The sequence below is a fragment of the Copadichromis virginalis genome, linkage group LG23, assembly GCF_057382275.1.
Source record: "Copadichromis virginalis isolate Kocher_CV1m ecotype Utaka linkage group LG23, C_Virginalis_male_GT1.1, whole genome shotgun sequence".
Taxonomy (NCBI): domain Eukaryota; kingdom Metazoa; phylum Chordata; class Actinopteri; order Cichliformes; family Cichlidae; genus Copadichromis; species Copadichromis virginalis.
In genome coordinates, this window is record NC_140639.1 from 20,157,422 (window position 1) to 20,178,560 (window position 21,139).

Sequence of the window (21,139 nt, forward strand, 5' to 3'; positions counted from 1 at the left end):
ACCTTCTGCTTGTTTTGCTTGTTTTTAAAGGAAAGGCCAGAGTCCACTTCAAGAACAGAGCGTTTACGGGAAACTGCGTGGTCTTTTAACTCTTTAGAGAATCATGTGAATAAAATGTCAAAAAACAAATAATTTTATAAGGACTGGATGTTTATATGTACACAAAAATGCACACCAGTAAAATAACCTGGGACCAGACTGACATCTTTATTTCAGGCCAGTTATAAATGAACTCCATTTAACAGACTGTTAAAAACATGATACAATATCTGAGGTTTATACTGCTGTTGTGAGTCACTAGTGTGTATGTGTGTGTGTGCAGACGTGTGTGTGTGTGTCAGCAGTGCAGTCAGTGTCATGGCGGTCAGCATCATGTCTGCGTCTCTTCTCCTGTTCTGCCTTCTTCAATGTTTCCTTCAGGTCTTCAGTCAAGGAAAAGGTAAGAGAGTGACCTTTGACCTGTTGCTGTGTTATTGTTGTTCCTTAGTTGACTGACAAAAATATTCAAGTGGCATAAAAACCTGCTGTTACTACAGCTACTGTTACTACAGTAGTGATAATTAGAAAAATTGCTGTGTGTCCAATGTTATAGGTTATAACAAACAGACAATATTTAGTCAGTGTCAAAATAGCATCATTATCTCTATAGTAACTTAGTGGTTAAAAACAAACAAACAATGGGGATGGCTAAGTAAAATATTACACACAAAAATTGTAACCTCCAATGCAGCCTTAAACATAATGATTAAATAGTTATTAAATTCAATTATTAAATTTTATTTAAATTATACTAAAAGTATAAATTAATCCATTAACATCATGACGTCTAATCTTCTTAATTCAAATCACATTTAAACAGTGACTTCATGAATTTGTACACTAATGTGCAAAAAAGACTTCCGCTCATTTCTTTACACTTTGTAAGCAAATTTATTTACATGTGCAAACACACGTTTTATGAATTGTAAAATTCTTCAGCACAGTCTGAACTCTCTTGGGCAGCTTTCTTGTAATTTCTTTAAAATTTGCCACATCTTATTTGGGCCTTCACTGTTCAGTCTTCATTTTTTAAGAATACATTTGAAGAGCTAATAGCTGTTTGGGAATCACCTCATTGGTGCTATAATACTATTTTATGTCTGTCAAACTGTGTTATCTTTGGCATTTTCTATAGATCATGTCATGCCACTAAACAGTGCAACTGTTGATAAACTGTCTCAAGAGCAAAAGCCAAACTTGGACCAAAGGGAATGGTTTGCTTTAAGTCTTTTATTAGAGTTTGTATGATACCATGGGGAGGCTAGGAGGATGACTGGGGACCGCACAGGTCAAGGTGAGTTGCAGATTGTTATCTTGCAGTGGAGGACAGAGCCATTGGTGGGTAAGCAGAGGCGTGGCTTAAGATTTTTGAAAAAGTACTGTAGACAAAAATGAATATATAACAGCTATAATCAAAGCTGTCAAAGCACCAGTAGAAATTAAATGACTGATTATTTAATTTTTTATCCTCTGTTAACTTTTTAACACTTCAGTTAGTTTTAGTTATTCATTATGTGTTAACCTAACATGGCAGAGCCTCCAGTTTTTCAGTTGCTCAGTTCTTCCAGTTGTGACTAAATGTGCCACAGGAAACAACCTGTAAATTCACACTTTTGTGTTTTTAGTGTTTCGTTCAGCTCCCGAGGCCAACACCGTGTTCCTGCGGCCCAAACGGGCCAATACATTTATGGAAGAGTTCAGACAGGGGAACCTGGAGCGGGAGTGCTACGAGGAACAGTGCGACTTTGAAGAGGCTCGCGAGTACTTTGAAGACACCCAGAAGACAGTTGGTTAAATTTAAAAAGGAGCTACTCAGCTCATTTCTACACCTGCATTTTCATTCTTAGATTCCACTAGAGTGCGTGATACACAGTTAGAAATTCAGTTGCAGACTCAAGTCTGAGCTTTTATGTTTGTTTTTTACATTTAAATGTTAGAAAAAAACCCAGAAAAAACAATAAAGAGTCCTGTTTAATGACTCCTGAATTCTAACTGTTGTTTTTTTGTGTGTAGAAAACCTTCTGGGCTGTTTACTCTGGTGAGTTTTATTTCACATCAGCTACTATATGTTCAGCTACATCTGCTTAATTAATGAAAAAAAAAATAAGAAGCCAAATGAAAAGAAATGAAGAAAAACAAACCTAAAACTAAACTAAAACGATAGGCTTTCCAAGTGGTAAACTCCAGAGTTTTGTTTGTTCCAAGTAATTTAATTACTAAATTATAAAACGTGGATTTTAAACAACAAATATACGCATGTAACAGTCATCATTTATACAATTAATACTTGCGTAGATAGCGTCAACCAGACAGACAATCTGACTGGATCTGTATACAAACTGCAGAGGGTCAACAGATGTTTAGACTAGTCTTACCTTCATGATAGCTCTGACAGTACCAATTTTTCTTTTTTTCTTTCAATTCATATAGTACCAAATAGCAACATCAGTTGCCTCAATGCACTTTATATTGTAAGGTAAAGGACCCACAATAACAAAGAGTACAAGCTCCTTCAGTACAGGAATCACATGGGATTTGTTTCCTGCTGCTTCAGTTTCAGGTTATAAATTTGACTCGGTAACACACTTAGCTACCACAGGTCCTCAGAATACTGGGGCTGATGTTATCTGGGCCTAGAGCCTTGCTCTGGTATAGTTTCTCCAACTGTCTTCAAAACTGGACAGAAATCACAGTAACGTTTTTCAAATAGGTGAAAATTGTACATGAAAAGAGATATGTATCTAGGATTAATCCTAGCTGGGATACTGGTGATGTGGTGCTTGTTCAGATGCTAAGCATAACTACAGTCTCTCTGAATTGTTAACACTTTAACTGCCACACACAAGGAGGAGTGCAGAATCCTAACAGTGTCTGTGTATTTGCAGTTCTTCCTCAGCTCTGTAAGAACAAAAATGGCGGCTGTGAACATTTCTGCAATGTGATCCAGGGAAGTGTTCAGTGCTCCTGTGCTGATGGGTACTTCCTGGCATCTGATAAAAAAATCCTGCCATTTCAATGGTGAGAGTCTTAAGAATCTACCTGGTCTTTTACTCTGATAGCAGAGCAGTGAAATACATCACAGATCAGACATTAGAAACTATAAAAAGTGAAACTAAACTTTCTGGTGACAAAATCCAACGTCTAATTTATATAAAACTCTTGCAGAGACCATCAGATGTGGTTTCATCCTCCCCAAAGGGCTGCAGACAGTTTTGAGGGACCATCAGACAAAAACAATGGAGGGGAATATAACTGCACTTAACACCAGTGTAAACTCCACAGAGCCGATCCAGGATGCTGATTTAATGTCCGATTTAGTGGCTGAAAACAGAACCCAAATTCCAGCAAAGACCTGGACAACTTTGGAAAGTCTGATTGAGTCTGAAATAGAAGATGAGTCATATCGCCAGTCAGGGTATTGCCCACCAGGAGAATGTCCATGGCAGGTAGAGACACACATGAACATACCCACAACATGAAGCTGCATTAAAAACATTGATCAGATACAGACTATCACTCTCAAGTGAGTTTTTTGTTTTTTAACAGAGTTCATAGAATTGCTTGTCATCCTCACACATCTTCCAACTCTGGACAGGTTTAACAGTCTCATTTTGCATGGTTTGTTTTCATATCTTAGGCCCTCCTTTTCAATGAAAATGAAATAGTTCTTTGTGGAGGAACAATACTCAATGAAAACATCATCCTGACAGCTGCCAGCTGTGTAAACCAGTCAGATGACTTCAACGTCAGGCTCGGTAGGTCTGATGAGCCAATTACAAACCTTCACATACAATTCTAGGTCATCACATTCAGATTCAAAAATACCTGCTTAAGTTTTATTTTAATGATGACTGTCTGCCTAATAAGAATTTATAAATCTTTTATATAAATATTTTCTGTAATTTCTTTGGCACAGGTCCAATTCAATTCAAGTTTATTTATGCAGCGCCAAATCACAACAACAGTCACCTCAAGACGCTTTATATTGTAAGGCAGACCCTACAATAATGCATACATAGAAAAACCCAACAATCATATGACCCCCTGAGCAAGCACTTTGGCGACACTGAGAAGGAAAAACTCCCTTTTAACAGGAAGAAACTTCTGGCAGAACCAGGCTGGACACGATGGACTGGCGTGTCTATTACATGCTTTATGATATCGGCTTTTCTGTCTGGAGAATTTTCCTTGTCTGAAGTATGGGAGCATTGCAGCAGCCTATCGCACTCAATGCTACGTCCCCCTTCTGGCAAAATCATGCAATAACAGCTCCATAGCCCCAACTAAAAATCAGTGCCAGACTGCAATAAAACAAGTCCTATTACATCAGTAAATTCGGAAAAACAGATTACAGATGTGACCACAGATTTGTAGGTGTCATATATGTATTCATTTTTGTTTTGACTGTTGTAATTAAAGTGTTTTGTTTGTTTCTCTGCACTCAGGTGAGTTTGACAGGTCAGTGAATGAAGGTACTGAAGTTGACCACAAAGTGGAAGCAGTCCTCGCCCACAGAAACTACAATGAGCAAACCTACGATAATGACATTGCACTCATCAAACTGGCTACACCTATCAAGTTCACGAGGTTCATCCTGCCAGTCTGCATTCCTGAGCAAGACTTTGCCAAAAAGGTGAAACTTTAAGCTAGTGTCAATAGAATAGATCTTTATTGTCACTGTTACAAGACGATGAAACACAGTTTGTGTTATCTCTGTTGGCATCATGTAGATTTACATTGAGATTGTTTTAGGATATGAGAAGAAGATATAAATAGACGTAAGTTTAAGGGCACCTACTCAGTGAATGTGTGTAATACGCAATAACGTAAGTATCTGCACAGTAACACTGTGTCCAGGGTGCGAGGAGTCCTTGATGATGATACTGGATTTCTACTGAAATCTGCCAGTATAATTTTCCCTGAGGGGGGTTAGTGAAGTGCCAATTGCCTGCTCTGCTGCCCTCACCACCCGCCGGCCGCTGCAGTTTCCTCTTGTCCCCCACAGTACAGCAGTTAAACCAGCGTGTACAGCAGTAGGTCAGAAGGCTCTAGATGGTGGAGCGGTAGTAGTTTACTAGCAGTCTCTGGGGTAATTGGGTAAACCTTTCTACCCTTTCTACCTCCTTCCCATCAATGTAAAGGGTGGAGTGCTCAGATTGCTTCTAATGTTAATTTATCAAAGTTTGTCAGAGGAACAACGTGGTCTGAGGCAATAGATAACAAGACAAGACTTAATGGCTGAAACTTTGTCAGTAAAAAATGCCCCCAAAATCATCACACATACTTAGTGCAGGTACTGCTCCAGCATTATACATGGACTGATAACATGATTAACCTTTCATGCATTAATTATGACAAGCGCAATCTGGATTTTTTTTTCTTAAGTATTTATCTTTAGCCATGAAAAGATGAATAAAAACACTTGAGAAAAAAATCCTGATCAAAGTTGTCATAATTCATGCATGACAGGGTTAAATAACAATGATTTCAGTGAAACACGTCATACATCTATAGTAACATTAAGGGACCAGTGGGTGGCAGGGTATGGAGTGACACATCAGTGTCCAATGTAATGTTTTAAGTGCAAGTATACCATGAACACTGACACAAATGCAAGAAAACAGCCTTTGAATAGTTGTCCGCTGTAGTGACCACTATGCATGAAAGGGTTAAAAACCTTTTTTTTTTTTTTTTTTAATTCTTGTGGGTAATTGTGGACACCAGATCTGAGATAAATTGAGTCTTTGCGATTGAAAACCATTCTGCAAAGAAGAGTGACACAATATTTCTCCACAGTGATATGAAAAACTCCTTTGTCATTTTTCACAAATGTTTGTTCACAGTTCTTGCTGCCAAGGATGGAACATCCAGTTATTCATTTGGGAGTCAGATTGGTTGGGATAGCTTTTTTCTACTCTCTTAAATGAAATCATCATTTAAAAACTATCTGACTAATATTAACATTTGCTTGATGATCTAAAACATGTGAATGTGACAAATGTGCAAGAAGGTTTTAAAAAAAAAGTCAGTAAGTAAAATTTAGTTTATATATCACCCTCACAAGAAGTGCTACACAAGATCCAACAATAAATAAAAAAAATCAGGGACGGGCAAACAGTTGAATATAAACATGTCATTTATTGTATGTTGCACCTTTGAAACACCACAGAATCTTTAAATGCTACAGTGCAAATCCCACATCTGTAAGTAGTTGGTTCCTAAATCTGATTTCTTCTTGGCCAATGGTCAAATACTTTGAGGGTTGACTTTCCCACAAGCTAGAGCAGTCGCTCTATTTTATCTACCTTAAAAGAAGGCCTTTGTGTTTTCCACAAATTAAGCTTAAACATTTAATTATCTGGGTGTCTACTCCAGTTGAAGACCTGTAGTTACTACATAGCTGTAGTTATGCCATGTTTACACGACAAAATAAAAGAAATGCAGGATCAGAAACAGACAGCTGCCACTCTGGATAAATTTGTTACCTTTAATCTCAGGTCCTGATGCGGGAGCCAGTAGCTGTGGTCAGTGGTTTTGGACGTCTTGGGGAGGCTCAGATTCCATCCATGATCATGAAGCGCCTCATTGTAACCCATGTGGACCGTCAAACCTGCATCAATTCCACTCGGTTTCTAGTCACTAATGGCATGTTCTGTGCTGGCTACAAATCTAGGGATGCTTGCCAAGGTGATGGTGGTGGGCCACACATCACACGTTATAATGACACCCACTTCATCACTGGCATTGTGAGTTGGGGCGAAGGCTGCGAACGCAAGGGCAAGTATAACTTCTACACCCAGGTGTCCAGGTACATTCGATGGATCCATGAGGGTATCAAGAAGCTGGTGCACAGTGGCACAAATGGCAGCAGTCAGCATCTTGCAATAAAAAGGCTTTATCTGTAAAACATGTGTAAACATCCACCAACACTCACAGTTATGCCTCTCATGTAATCCCTTCAGAGAAACAATGTTTATCCTTGTAAGAAAAGAGCTACAAGTCCCACCTGTGACAGAGAGAATTAGAGTCAATAATTGTTTATGAGGTTCCTCAGGGTACTACTCCTGGAACTTTTATATTTTTAATTTGGTTTATGTATCATCAATATTTTGTTTTTGTTTCAAATTCATGACTTGAGATGAATTTCTGTCCAACCTTCCCTCACTTTTGGCTTTGTATGGTCTTGATCTCCGTTTGATGTTCCAGTTTTTTCACAGATTCCTGTTTAACTCTTTCTGTTCAGACTGATTCCATTAAAGGGACAAACTGTCACTAACATGCCATATCCACTGAAACTTGATTTAATAATTTTGTTGGTCAGTATGATTAAAGTGAGAATGGAAAGCATGTCTGTGTCCATGTATTCTTTATGAGTTGCTGACAGAAATGAGCTTTTGAGCTGAATTTGAAAAAACTTCCAGCAATGTAACAATAATATAGCAATAGTTTGAAGTGTGATGTCCTCTTAAAATCACACTTTTTGTTTCTTTTTGTTTTTCTGAGTAAAGCAAACAAAAAAGATCTGGCTGTCCTACATAATTATGGGCTATTTTCCAACCTTCCTTTCATCTCCAAACATCTTGAAAGACTTGTTATAAAACAGCACAAAAAATCTTCTGTAGAGAAAGAGTTTATCTGAAGAGTTTCGGTCAGGTTTCAGAGTAAAGAAACAGCTTTGGTGACTTGTTACAAAACTCTATGGCCTCTGACAGTGGACTCATCTCATTCATTTTTTTTTCATGTAAATGAAGAGTCCTCTTAACACACTGAGGATAATTATGGAGTTCCACAGGGTTCCGTGGTAGAACCAGTTCTTTTCACATTATACATGCTCCCTCTTAGGAAATATCATTAGAAGGCATAGCATACATTTTCACTGTTATGCAGATGATACTCAACTATCCACGAAGCCAGATAACACACAAAAATTAGTTACTGAATGACCTCATTTTTCTGCTTCTAAATTCAAATGAAACTGAGGTAACTGTATAAATATTAGAAATATGATATGTCCTCAGATACTTACTCTGAATGGAATTACCTTGGCCTCCAGTTACACTGTGAGGAATCTTGGAGTTGTTTTTGATCAGAATATGTTCTTAAAAGCGCATATTGAACAAAAATGTCGGGCTGCTTTCTTTCATTTGCGCAACATCTCTAAAATTAAAAACATCGTGTCTCAGAGTAATGCTGAAAAACTAGCTGATCATCTTGATCCATGCTCAATCATCCAGGTAAGTAAATTTCCAAAAGTTGATTCTGTTGATCTGGATGTAGTGTTTTCAGTAGGAGAAACGTTTTGTCACTCATCCAAGTGACTTCTTCAGTCTCAGCTGACTACAGGTTTCCCCAAATCTTATAAACAGTACATTTGCATAATGAGAGAACCAGTGAGAGAACAATGAGCTGGGAGGTTAGTTCCTTCATCATAATTATACAAATTCTCATGACCATTGATCAACAACCACTGATCAAAGCCCACTGATCAATGGCCATGAGTACCATTCACAGAGAGTTGGGGAATGGCTGCAATCACAGCATTGTAAGATGGCGAAAGAAAAAGGAAAGACTATCTCTGAATCGAGGAGGGGGCCTAAGGGTACATCTTTTGCCATCTTACAATGCTGTGATTTCAGCCTGCAGTCAGCTGAGACTGAAGAAGTCACTTGGATGAGTGATGAAATGGTTCTTCCACTGAAAATACATCCAGATGACCAGAATCAACTTTTGGAGAACTAGCTCATCAGTTCAGGCCCCATCTTATCTTAATTACCTCATAGCACCCTATCACTCCATTAAAGCACCTAGATAGCAGACTGCATGCTTACTTGTGGTCCCTGGGATATTTAAAAATATAAATGGAGGCAGGGTCTTCAGTTTTTAGGCCCCTCTTCCGTGGAACAGCTTCCAGTTTGGATTCAGGAGACAGACACTATCTCTATTTTAAAGATTAGGCTTAAAACTTTAGTATTTGACGAAGGTTATGGTTGGATCGGGTGACCCTGAGTGAGCTGGGGGCTTCCTATGATGCACTATTTTTTCTTCACTCATCATTTTCACTCATTTTGCACATTATACACTTTGCATTTAATCATTAGTTATTCTTAAACTCTGGCTTTCTACCTTAGTGTTTCTTTTTGTTCTGTCTCCCTCCTCTCATGCCCAACTGGTTAAACAGATGTTTTCCTCCTGTTAAAAGAGAGTTTTTCCTTTCCACTGTTGCCAAGTGTTTGCTTAAAGGAGGCTTTTGAAATGTTGGGTTTTCTCTGTGTTATTGTAGGGTCTGGTCTTTACCTTACTAGTGCCTTGCGATAACTGTTGGGATTTTGCACTATAAAGATAAACAGAATTGAACTGATACATGTTTTTACTTTTCAAGTAATCACTACTCTAACAAAACAAGCATTACTAGATGGTAAGTAACAAGATCAAATTGCTTAAACTTAACTGTTATGTCCTAAATAGAAATTTAAAGATCTCTCCAGTGACTCTGCTGGAGGAAAATGAAGTTGCAAATGTCATAAAAAGCTAGTTTATTTTCGATAACATTGGTGTTTTTGCTGAGGAAAACTGTTATTTTCTTGAATAAAATTTTAAGTTGTAACCCTTATAAACTTATTACCAGATGTACCAGATATACTAGATGATAAACATTTGTGATGAAATCTATCCTCGTTTACCTCAGGCAAACAGACCTGTTGATCGTTCAGAGGTCGGACCTTTAGTTTGTTTTGTGTGGTTTGAACAGAAAGGCCAGAGTCCACGTCAAGAACAGAGCGTTTAGTGAAACTTGTGCTGTCTTTTAACTCTTTAGAGAATCATGTGAATAAAAAAAACAAATAGTTTTATAATGACTGGATATTTATCTGTACATAAAAAAGCACACCAGTAAAATGACCTGGGACCAGACAGACATCTTAGTTTATTTCAGGACAGATATAAATGAACTCCGTTTAACAGACTGTTAAAAACATGATACAATTTCTGTGAGGTTTGTACTGCTGTTGTGAGTCACTAGTGTGTATATATGTGTGTGCAGACGTGTGTGTTTGTGTGTGTGTGTGTGTCAGCAGTGCAGTCAGTGTCATGGCGGTCAGCATCATGTCAGCGTCTCTCCTCCTGTTCTGCCTTCTTCAATGTTTCCTTCAGGTCTCCAGTCAAGGAAAAGGTAAGAGAGTGACCTTTGACCTGTTGCTGTGTTATTGTTGTTCCTTAGTTGATTGACAAAAACATTCAAGTGGTATAAAAATACTCCAAGTTGGCACAGAATTTAACAACATTTTTACTGTCAGTACAGTCATGACACAATTAGCTCTAATCGTGTCACAATGACAGCTTGCTACATTATTATTATAACTTTGGTTACTTAATGGTTAAAAATATAGAATATAGGTACTACCTTAAATAATATAAAAGAATCCATTAATATTGTGACTTTTACAATTATAACAAGAACATTCATTCTTCAGCACAGTCTGAACTCTCTTCGGCAGCTTTCTTGTCTTCCCTTTAAGTCATCTTCAGGAATAGTTCTCCAGTTTTCTCAAAGGACATTAAAAGCTCTACTTTGGATGTTTCTGCCTTTTGCTCTGTTCTCTGTCAACATGGTCCCACACTGCTTCAATAATGTTGAGGTCCGGGCTCTGGGAAGGCCAAACCCTGACTGATTCTGGCACACTATTCATATTCAGATGCATGACGTTTTTCCTATTTCTTTTTTTTTTTTTTTTTTTTTTTTTTTCGGCCTGTCCCGTTTGGCTCTTTTGCCATCAGAATTGTTGTCTAAAGGCAAAGAAAGATGCCCAACGGATTTACTTTACCAAATTGACCATCCCAGCCTTGCCGTAATGGTCCATTTGATTCACCTTTTATTGTTTATTTTATTTTCACTTATTGAATACGGGACAGACTTGACTGGGGGAAAGAAGGGGAGAAAGAAAGAGGGAAAGAGAAACAGCTGAGAAGAGGGACGGGGGAGAAGGGCAAAAGACAAAAACCAACAGAACGGGCAGAGAAAAAAAATGCATATATCAATCACCTGGATCACCTGCTGAGAAAGAAAAAAGAAAGCAAGCAGAAGAGAACAAGAGTAATAGAATAAACAACATCACAATGATATATGGGAATATGACAGTAAATACTAAATGTTAAACATTATTGTGCAGCACATAAGATCAACAGAACACAGTGTGCTTTGAGGTAGGAGCCAAAAAGGGTGTAGTTTGTGGGTGTGATCACCCGTGTGTACACCTGTGAGCATGGACGCGCTTGTTTTTTGTTTTTTAAAAGGTTCCTTCATGTAATAATCTGCTAGAGGGTGTGGGGGGGCCACAGCCCCGTCCTCCAGGGCGTGAAGCAGGTGTGGAGGAGATCAAAACTCCAGACATCCAGAGGCCCGTTTTTCCTATTTCTTACGGACATGACCTGACGATTTTCTTATTTTTTGTTCTCCCCTGAAACTCTATTAGTTATTAGCTGAAGTCTACATGTAATAGCCTTTGGAAATCACATTTCCATCAACTTTTATGCTCATCAAACTGTTTTACCCTCAGCTAAAGAAGCTGAGACTGCCAGGGCTCTGTGTGCAGCAGGCAGGGATGAGGACCCAAGAGCAGGACTCGTGGAAACAAAATGGCAAACACAAAAACCTCAGCTTTGTTGCTGGCATGAAACAGAAGCCAAACCGTGAAAGCTATAACTAGAACACAGGCAAATCTGAGGGTACAGCACAACAGAGAGCAAAGGAAAACACAGGACCTATATACACAGAGGAGTAATCACAAAACAGGAAACAGGAGGGAGACACAGCTGGGAGAAATTAGGCCTAACGAGACAGGGGGAAGCACAACTAGACTCACTGCACATAAGACGTGGACCTTCAAAGTAAAACAGGAAACAAGAAACAAATCACCAAGATGCAAACTTGACACTGAACAACACCTATAATAATAGTCAAAACGGCACAACTAAAGAATCAGAACATAAATCATAATACAGAAGAATACCAACACATAATAACTGACAAAATTGGGCAAATTAACTATGACATCCATAATCATCACGTAGTTTCTAAATCATTTATTTGTTTTCCTCTTAATGTTACTGTTTTTTGTTTCAGCAACAGACACCTTATTATTTATGACACGGTAACCTAACATATCGGAGCCTCCAGCCTTTTCAGTGCTCTTGTGTTTTCAGTGTTTCGTTCAGCTCCTGAGGCTCACGCCGTGTTCCTGCGCCCTAAACGGGCCAACTCGTTCATTTTAGAGGAGATCCTACAGGGCAACTTGGAGCGGGAGTGCTACGAGGAGCAGTGCAACTTTGAAGAGGCTCGCGAGTACTTTGAAGACACCCGAAGGACGGTTAGTTAAATTAAAAAAGGGAGCTTTTGCACTCATTTCTACACCTGTGTTTTTACTTTTAGATTCCAGTAAACACAGACTAAAACAATATGTTTTAGGTTCTGATTCTTTAGGGTTCTGGCTCATTAAAAGACCACCTACTCATTTTTGATTTGCATTTTTTTTTATGTCTGTGTTACATTTGATGTTCTCTGTTTCTTTTTAATTGCTCCTTGGGATGCACCCAGAGCTGCCGTCTTAATCCAGAGCCTGTTTATGTCATATTTGAAAATTTAGTTTAATGATCATCTTTAAACATACATAGAAAAAGGAGAAAAAACAAAACAAAAAGAGCATTGCTTAATTCCTCTCGGATTCTAATGTTTTTTGTTTGTGTGTAGATCACATTCTGGGCTGTTTACTCTGGTGAGTATCTACTTTCAGCTAAACTACATTTGATTAATTAATGAAATAAAATAAATAAAAAAAAACATTTATTTTCCAACTAGAAACTGCAGTTTGATAATTAAAATGTGTTTAGAATGTATTTTAATAATATTTTTGTTGATTTACTGTCATCAAATGTATTATTTTAAATGTAAATATTTGATTTAATAGTTTCACAGCAAAAATATAAACATTTATTAGTTTACTAAACACTAGCAGTTTCTGTTTTTGGTCTTTGGAGGTGGAAACCACTGCTTGCAGAGTCCCTGTCTGAATGGAGGGAACTGCACTCACAATGTGCGGGGGTTTACCTGCTCCTGCAACGCCCCTTACTACGGTCCAGTCTGTGAATTGAAAGTACAGGATGAGCCATTACAGACTATAAGGTCGTCCACAGCACAGCAAACCAAAACAGCAGGTCTGACCACACCTCCGTAAAAGGACGGGAGATCAAAACTCATGATGCACTAATGGGAATTAAGAAATATCAGACCATCACGTATAAAAAAATGATTTGTTTTCCAAATCTACCTTAGAGATATCTAAGTGTCCGACTGAGAGTCCGACTGCTTGTCATCAGCTATGCACAGTGACCTACGAGTCCTTCCGATGCTCCTGCATGTCTGGATTCAAGCTGCACAGTGACGGACGGAGCTGTCTGCCAGAAGGTTGGATGCTCCGAAAAAACACTAGACTTTATGAGACCAGTTCAAACTGGTGAGATGAAGTTTTATTGTTGTCTTTGTTTCCACAGTCGAGTTTCCCTGTGGAAGACTTCCTGAGGAAACTCTTTCCACGTGTCACCATGGTAACTGTCCCTGGCAGGTAAGATCCTCTGGTACTGTGGTGTCAGTCTAAATAAAACCAGAATAATAAATAAATTGTCTGTATACTGCCACCAGGTGTCTCTGCTGAACAGCACACTGCAGAAGTTGTGCAGTGGTGTGGTGCTGGGTCAGCGGTCCATCCTTACCTCTGCCCGCTGCCTCTATCAGGACTCAGAACCAAAACCCTCCAACCTCTATGTGCTTGCTGGTAAGAAAATGCTATCACAATTATTGTTATCACACCATGATAACACTATAATAACTACTACTAAATTAAAATATAGAAAGGATGACGTATAGACATCAATTTCTCATCCATTCAGAATAAAAATCTAAAAAAAGTCACGTCATTACATTTTAAATTTTACTGTTTTTAAATTAGCTTCTGTTAGTCAGAGTTTGCAAAAGAACAGACATCCTGTACTTAAGTAGAAGTACAAACACTAGTGTTGAAAAATACTCATGTAAAAGTAGAAGTATTGATTCAGCTTCTTTAATCAAGTAAAAGTGAAAAAGGGGCAGCTCTGAAATGTACTCTAAGAAAAAAAGTAAAAGTAGCTTTTTGGAGGGCGTTCTTTTGTGCAAAGCTCACTGAACCATGTGCTTTAATAAAGTATTAATAAAATATTGTCAGTAGGGCCAGAAAAACTTTATTTTAGTCTAAATTTTTATTCTAATAAATGTAAGTGCAACATCAGCAGAGGAAAATGTAAAAATACATGTTTCTATTTTCTGTTGCATGTATTGCAGAGGGTGGCTTTAAAAGGAAAGTATGGTCAGGGATTAAACTCAGATTAACCAGGTGGGGAAACCTAAAATCAGTTGTAATTGGCTCAGTGTGGGGAAAAGAATCGCACTTTAACTCCTGACACATCAGTTGGATGTTAAAATTGTAGGGAGTGAAAGTAAAAAATTGTCAGAAAAACGTATTGGAAGTATTTGTACTGTATATATATTTCAGGCTGCAAACAGGATGTGCTCACAGACAATTTGCCCAATTAAAAAAAACAAAACAAAACATGGATTCAGTTCTATCAAATGTTCAAATCACTGAAGACAATATTAAACCCAAACCAAAAAGTGGAAGAACTAGCCCTTACACACATTAAACCCTGAATAAGCCATTGACATACTGACAAATTAATGCAGTGTATGGACAGGTTTTACATCTTTGTTTCACTCTAGAAACTATATTTCAGATCAGATGAAGACAAATTGATTCAAAAGGTTTCAAAAGCCAAAGCTGTCCATCAGAAATTGATGGTTGACTACCAGCTATCCCAGCTACCATAGGGCGAAAGGCAGGGTACACTCTGGACAGGTCGCCAGTCTGTCGCAGGGCTAACACAGTGAGCCACACAAGCATTCACACTAACATTCACACCTGTGGGCAATTTTGAATAATCAGTTAACATAACCCCACTAGCTGCATGTCTTTGGTCTGTGGGAGGAGCCCGGAGTACTTGGAGAGACCCCAAACAAACTCCACACAGAGAGGCCCGGCCAGTTGAACTCAGGACTTTTTTGCTGTGATGCAAAAGTTCTAACCATCATACCAGCTGCATTCATTCATATAAAAATCTTTGGCTGTGGCTGTACTTTGAGACGTTTATCTGTTATTAATTCATTTTTTGAGCTGCAGAGCGCTGTGTGCACACTGCTGAGTAAAAGGCACTGGTGTGCACTACACTTTTCATTTACATCATGCAGTTCTTTCTCTATCCATTAAAATTAAGTTATTGCAAAATTATTATTTTCTTGATAAGTGAGCAAAGTTACAAATTCAGCAGGGGACCAAATATTGATTTCCCACAGTGTGGATCAATTCATTTCTTAACTAATTTCCTTTGTCTCCCAGAGAAACAGAGGATGCTCTTCACCGTCAAAGCGATGTACCTTCACAACGGTTATCATAAAGGTCACCATGAAAATGACCTCGTCCTCCTCGAGCTAGCTGACTCCATGACCTTTAGCCCCAGCCTCATCCACCTCTGTTTGCCCACCAAAGACTTCAGCGAGAATGTCCTGATGCATTCTGGGAGGACTGGGATTACAGAGAGTTGGGAAATCAGCAAGAACCAGAAACTGGTCTATATGACGCTGGACGATTGTCGCCGTGAGCTGAACATCCCACATCCACTAAGCAACAAAATGTTCTGCATGAGGAAGCAAAATGAACCATTAAAGTACCAAAATGAAACACAAGAGAGCCCAGGAGCTCAGAGACACCCTAATGTACACCTTGAGATTCCAAAGAGAGGCCACAGGCATCAAAACAGATCTTTAGGGAACCAGATTGGAGTCCAGGGAAGGCTTCAAGGGCGCACGGTGAATAGGCTCCAGAATCAAACCCAAAACAAAAACACTAACCTCAGGCTGCTGAATAAAACAGCAAGCTACAACCACACTTCAAAAGCTCTGAATTTTGAGTCCTCGCATGGGGTCAGCAGGTCAAATTTAGAAACCAGCAACAGGCCATGTGGCGGGCTGATGCCAGGGTCGCCTGTAGCCACAGTAGAGCAAGGCACAGTGTTCCTGACTGGGCTGCTAATCTCATCACCGTCTGAGTGTGAGGCCAGCGGCGGTGGTTTGGTGTTCAGCAAACTGTCTCGTTACCTGAGCTGGATCCGAATGAGGCTGGAGGTGATCGAGAAGTTAGCCATGACTCCCCAAGTGAGACAATATCCAGAAGCTCGCTAACAGATCGCCACCATCTGAAACCGATTCACCTGTTCTTGTTCACTTGTAACGTTTTTTGTTTTCTTCTTATTAACAGCTGCCCTCCCTAAAGACTGAAAACTTTGAACATAAATCAGTTTTGCGATGAGTCTCTTGTCCTACTTTCAGTTTCTTTTTTCCAAATGGTCACAACAAAAACACTAAATTGAAACTTTCTGCTGCTGAACTTCACAAACGTTAAGTCATGAATAATATTTGTATTTGAAATGTGTAAATTAAAATGCTTTTGAAAAAACAAATTCCAGTCTCTTAATCTCGCGATGATAAAAGTTCAGTTCTGCTCAAAATAAAACCTTTGACACCCACAATTCATAGCAACAAATGTAATAACCAGATACAAGCTCTACAAACCAACATCTGTTTTATTCGACATGTTTTTAAAGTAAAAAATAAAGGAAATATGAATTGAGTGAAAAAGGTTTCCAGGAAAGCAGCCCTGTAGAATTGTCTCATAGACTATGAGACAGAGGACAGAGGAGGGAAGGGATTCTGTTTGCTGACCACGAGCTTCTGGTGCTGGTGGGAGATGTAGCCTTTGATGTGACCCTGGAAGACGACAGGAAACACAGAAGAAGAGCTCAGCGTTTATTTGCCAGTTCACCTGAATCTAAGTGGCTTTTTATGTTCCAGTTTCCTCACCATGTAAATGAGGTTGGCCAGGATACATTGCACCTCGTCGATGTCGACATCCTCCACCTTCATCATCCTCAGAGCCACCAGGAAGGCCTCCAGAGGCAGCTGGTGAGTCCTCAGCAGCAGATACCTGCAGACAGAAATCAGTCAGGGTACGGTTCATGTTTTCGGAGATTACAGTGAAAATTATTTGCTGTTAGTCATTTTTTTGATTGAGATTACAGAATAAAACTATAAAATCTGAATAATATCCACAAACAAGGGAAAACACCTAAACAAGGCGCTAAATTTGAGGTCCAAATGCTCTCAAAAATGAAGGGACCAATCTTCATAAACAAAAAAACATTAAAAAAAGTAATATGTAAAAAGAATTTGATTACATTTCAGTTTGTGTGTGTGTTGGTAAAACAGCTACTGAACCACTCACACTTTCTTGAAGAGGTTCCTGTAGGTGATGATCTTCAGCTTCTCCAGGATGAGGAAGATCCCGCAGCGGATGAAGAAGGTCTCGTGTTTGGACAAAGCCTCATTCAGCAACAGTAAGTTCCCTTCACTGACACAAACATTTACCTGTGAGCCCACATGACGTGATGTCACTTCCTGTGATAATGCCACTGCCCCTCTCCTTACCTCACAGCTTTGGTAACATCAGAAAACTGCATGAGGTCATACTTCCTAAGGAGTTGATGAGTTGGCATGTGACCCTGAAACACCAACAACAACCAGTTACCCTGGGAACCATTACACTGCTCCCATGATGCAACAGTCCTGAGTGTAAACTGGTCTGGACTTTCTAATCAGGATCTAAACTGGTGTAAACCCATTTTACCAAATCCAAAAAGGTTCTAAAGTTTCTTACCAGCAACATCTTGACAGGCAGCAGGTAAATGAGGATCATCCTCTTGTTCTTCTGGCTGGATCGATGACAGTGATCAAAGGCGTATGACAAGAACTCCTCGGCTACAGAAACAAAAAATGATTTTAACTGTACTCCAAACCTGAATCGTTTAACAATTTCAAATAATGTTTAAGCCGACACTGCGCCATATCTGTAGCAGTGTTACCCAGTTTGAAGTCACTGTCGAACATGGCTTTGCGGCCCACGTAGTATTTGTAGGTGACCTTCTGAGCTGGACTGTAGTCATTCTTCAGGTTGGAACTATCAATGGCTCTAATCAGAGGTTTGCACAGGTGCAGCTTATTGATCTGCAACACATAAACCTGCAGCTATAACCAATCACCAAATCTCCATCGATGATTCATAAACTGGGTGTTTCAGTCACTAATTATTGAGTTTAGACCTTGAAATAAATCTTGAAGAGCTGGTTGCTCAGAAACATCATCCCCCACTTCTTTGAGTCCTCAATACCTGCACGACTACCAACATTGAAAATGTCAATATTAACAAGGACGTCCATTAAACATGAAATATAATAGTGCATAAAATGGGAATTATAATCAACGCATACACAGAGGACGTGTATATTTACTGACTTGTCACTGGCACAAACTCTGAAGCAGCTCATCAGCTGCTCTGCTGCTTTCTCCAACATCTCGCTAGGCTGACCTTTACCCTTCTTCTGTAGCTGCTGCTCCGCCTGGACACAATAAAATTAAAACCCACTTTCAATAACTTTCAATCACACCTGAAGGTTTTCACCTGTAATTTCCTGGTCCTGTCTCTATACAAATTTCTTTACGTCAGCTGTTTTATTTGCATTTATAGAGGAAAATGGTTACATTTTTTAGTTTTCTTACTATAAATATAAATACAATACTGAGTACTCCTCATTTCTTTATATATTTTGCTAGGAAAATGGGAAACCAGTGCAAGCATACATGGAAATATAGCATATAAGGCAATCACAGGGTTGTTACAAATCTAACAAGGCTGAAAGTCAATATTTGCAAAATCTAAAGAAATGAGTTGAGGCTCAAGACTTTTGTGCAGGACTGTAAATAAATACACATATATGGATGAATTTGACTGCTGAACAGATAAAAGAAAAGCCATTACGTTGTTGGCGAATATCCGGAGGTCCAGAGTGACAGCAAACATCACTGGCAGAGCCCTGAAACAGAGGGCAGTGATGGTGCGTTCAAAGGCAGCACGTTAGAATCAGCTTCAGTCTGCTACTTTGAAACTGAACTCACCAGTTCTCCTCTTTGTGGGACTGAAAGGCCTTCAAGAAGGACGTGAGGAGTCAAGGAGCTGATCAGACTGATTAGTGATTATTTACTGAAGGTCAGATTGTGTGATTAAGAGACCAAAAAGTCACTTTATGAAGGATATTGAACAACGAGCGTCTGGAACTTGTAGGCTTCAACAAAGTCATGGTTGGCTACAGCGTAGGTACACCTGAAACACACACACAGCCATTTTCTTTCACCTTTATGTCCTCACAACACCACTAAAGCATCACCGTCTGATCCGTCGGTCCCACCTGAGGTGAGCTGCGACCATCTCATCGTACGGCGGCTCCAGAACCTGCTGACACTTATCCTCTGGACTCGCCAGCTGTAACACACACACACACACACACACACACACACACACACACACACACACACACACACACACACACAGGTGAGGCTGTGTCCTAGCAACATTCAGAGTTTATGCGAGGCAGCAGTGGCTAACCTGGAGACGGGGGTTGGCAACATGCGGGTGTTTGAAGGACAGCAGCTCAGCACAGAAGGAGCCCTCGCGGTTGTCGATGGCCTCGTAAACCTTCAGGAGGAAAATGAGACAGATTCCAACCAAATTACATAAAAAATGTACATTTCAGACACAGTTAAAGGTCAGAGGTTACCTGCTGCAGGTACTGGTTGATGGTGATGTGAGCCATGAAGGCCTGCTGACCCAGCAGCTGTCTGGACCTGAAGAGAAAAACCAGTTTAACTTCACTTCAGTTTTCCTGTTACTCATGTATTCATGTTATGAAACAAACAAACGTGATGATCTCAAAGCTCCAGCACAAAAGAAACATTATTGCTGCACAGTTTGGCTGCTTGAAGGGTGAACCTCAACTTCAGCACAGTAAGAGTCACCACAGCAGATCATCGTCCTTTGTCGCACCAGCCCTCTGCATCCTCCTTCACTACATCCAAGACTCTCCTCTGAGGTCTTCCTCTTCTTCATATTCAACAATCTTTCCTAATATATTCCCATCATGATTGACCTCTGGCGCTCCTGGTATCCTTTCCACTTATTCACTTGCACACACATTGTATCTAACTTCCTTCTCTCAGATCTCTCCCTTTACCTGCACTAATCTGTTATGAGAATCTCATTCCTTATTATCTTTATGATGTTTGCTGGTCAAGATTTTTACTCCTAGTGCCTGGGACCAGCACTAGTGACTTGAATTACTTTGTTTGCATTAATGTAAATCAGGAATAATTCAGTTTTATTTTTTTCTGTAGAATCGTTTGATAAATAAACGCAAGCATTATTTTTTTTTATATTTTTATAAATAATTGTTTGATTTATTTATTTTATAACACGTGTTTTACGTTCAGGTGGGTCTAAATCAGTTTAAATATAGAGCACATAAGAATATTCAATTAAATTTTCAATTCAATTCAATTTTATTTATATAGCGCCAAATCACAACAACACTCGCCTTGATTTGTGACCATTATATGGTCACTATTTTCTTTTACTTCATATTAGCTTATGATAACTCCTCTTTACAACCTGCATCCACAAACACTCTTAAATTTAATATCGGAGGCTGATTTTTATATTTAAAAAAGAAAAATGAAGACACAGAAACAGAAAGTCTACGATCTTATTTTATTAAGATCTTAATAAATTAAATAAAAGCGGATTTCTCGCCGGGTTTCTCTGTGAAACTGACTCCAACCAGGCAGCAGCTCTCTTTTCGCTTTAATTCCTTCGTTTCCGGTTAAAATCCTACGTTTAATCGCAGTTTCCGGTTGATAACAGACAACAAGTAACAACACAAACATAAAAACGAACAACAGACAACTACCTACCTTCAAAACAAAAATTTAATCTGAAAATAAGTCCCAAATCCACTATTTGCGTCCATTCAACTGATGCACACCACAACAACGTCCGGGTCTTTGGGGAGGGGGGTCATACTT

At 39.2% G+C, this 21,139-nt stretch overlaps 3 protein-coding genes across 4 annotated transcripts; 2 read left to right on the top strand and 1 right to left on the bottom strand.

Moving 5' to 3' along the window:
• The first annotated feature begins 322 nt into the window (after positions 1 to 322).
• Positions 323 to 16,632, top strand: LOC146680736 (vitamin K-dependent protein Z-like). Of its 2 annotated transcripts, none has more exons than XM_085449530.1 (8): positions 323 to 439; positions 12,238 to 12,401; positions 12,782 to 12,806; positions 13,069 to 13,245; positions 13,364 to 13,495; positions 13,582 to 13,652; positions 13,730 to 13,862; positions 15,513 to 16,632. In XM_085449530.1, the coding sequence occupies exons 1-8, from the start codon at positions 358 to 360 to the stop codon at positions 16,352 to 16,354; spliced, it is 1,626 nt and encodes a 541-aa protein (XP_085305656.1). In that variant the 5' UTR covers positions 323 to 357; the 3' UTR covers positions 16,355 to 16,632. The 2 variants fall into 2 exon arrangements, with proteins under 2 accessions (XP_085305656.1, XP_085305655.1); XM_085449529.1 differs by lacking the exon at positions 323 to 439 and adding an exon at positions 10,081 to 10,207.
• Positions 2,946 to 7,386, top strand: LOC146680737 (coagulation factor X-like). The gene is made up of 5 exons (XM_085449534.1): positions 2,946 to 3,057; positions 3,205 to 3,485; positions 3,677 to 3,794; positions 4,485 to 4,672; positions 6,537 to 7,386. Exons 1-5 carry the CDS (start codon positions 3,012 to 3,014, stop codon positions 6,942 to 6,944), a joined length of 1,041 nt encoding a protein of 346 aa, XP_085305660.1. The 5' UTR covers positions 2,946 to 3,011; the 3' UTR covers positions 6,945 to 7,386.
• Positions 16,633 to 16,737: 105 nt separating the features above from the next.
• Positions 16,738 to 21,139, bottom strand: pcid2 (PCI domain containing 2). Its single transcript, XM_085449532.1, has 15 exons — positions 21,029 to 21,139; positions 19,840 to 19,906; positions 19,668 to 19,757; positions 19,471 to 19,544; positions 19,320 to 19,385; positions 19,181 to 19,222; positions 19,044 to 19,098; positions 18,521 to 18,624; positions 18,328 to 18,403; positions 18,091 to 18,232; positions 17,886 to 17,986; positions 17,657 to 17,730; positions 17,454 to 17,579; positions 17,033 to 17,156; positions 16,738 to 16,939 (listed from the first exon to the last, which is right to left on the bottom strand). Exons 2-15 carry the CDS (start codon positions 19,873 to 19,875, stop codon positions 16,850 to 16,852), a joined length of 1,200 nt encoding a protein of 399 aa, XP_085305658.1. The 5' UTR covers positions 19,876 to 19,906; positions 21,029 to 21,139; the 3' UTR covers positions 16,738 to 16,849.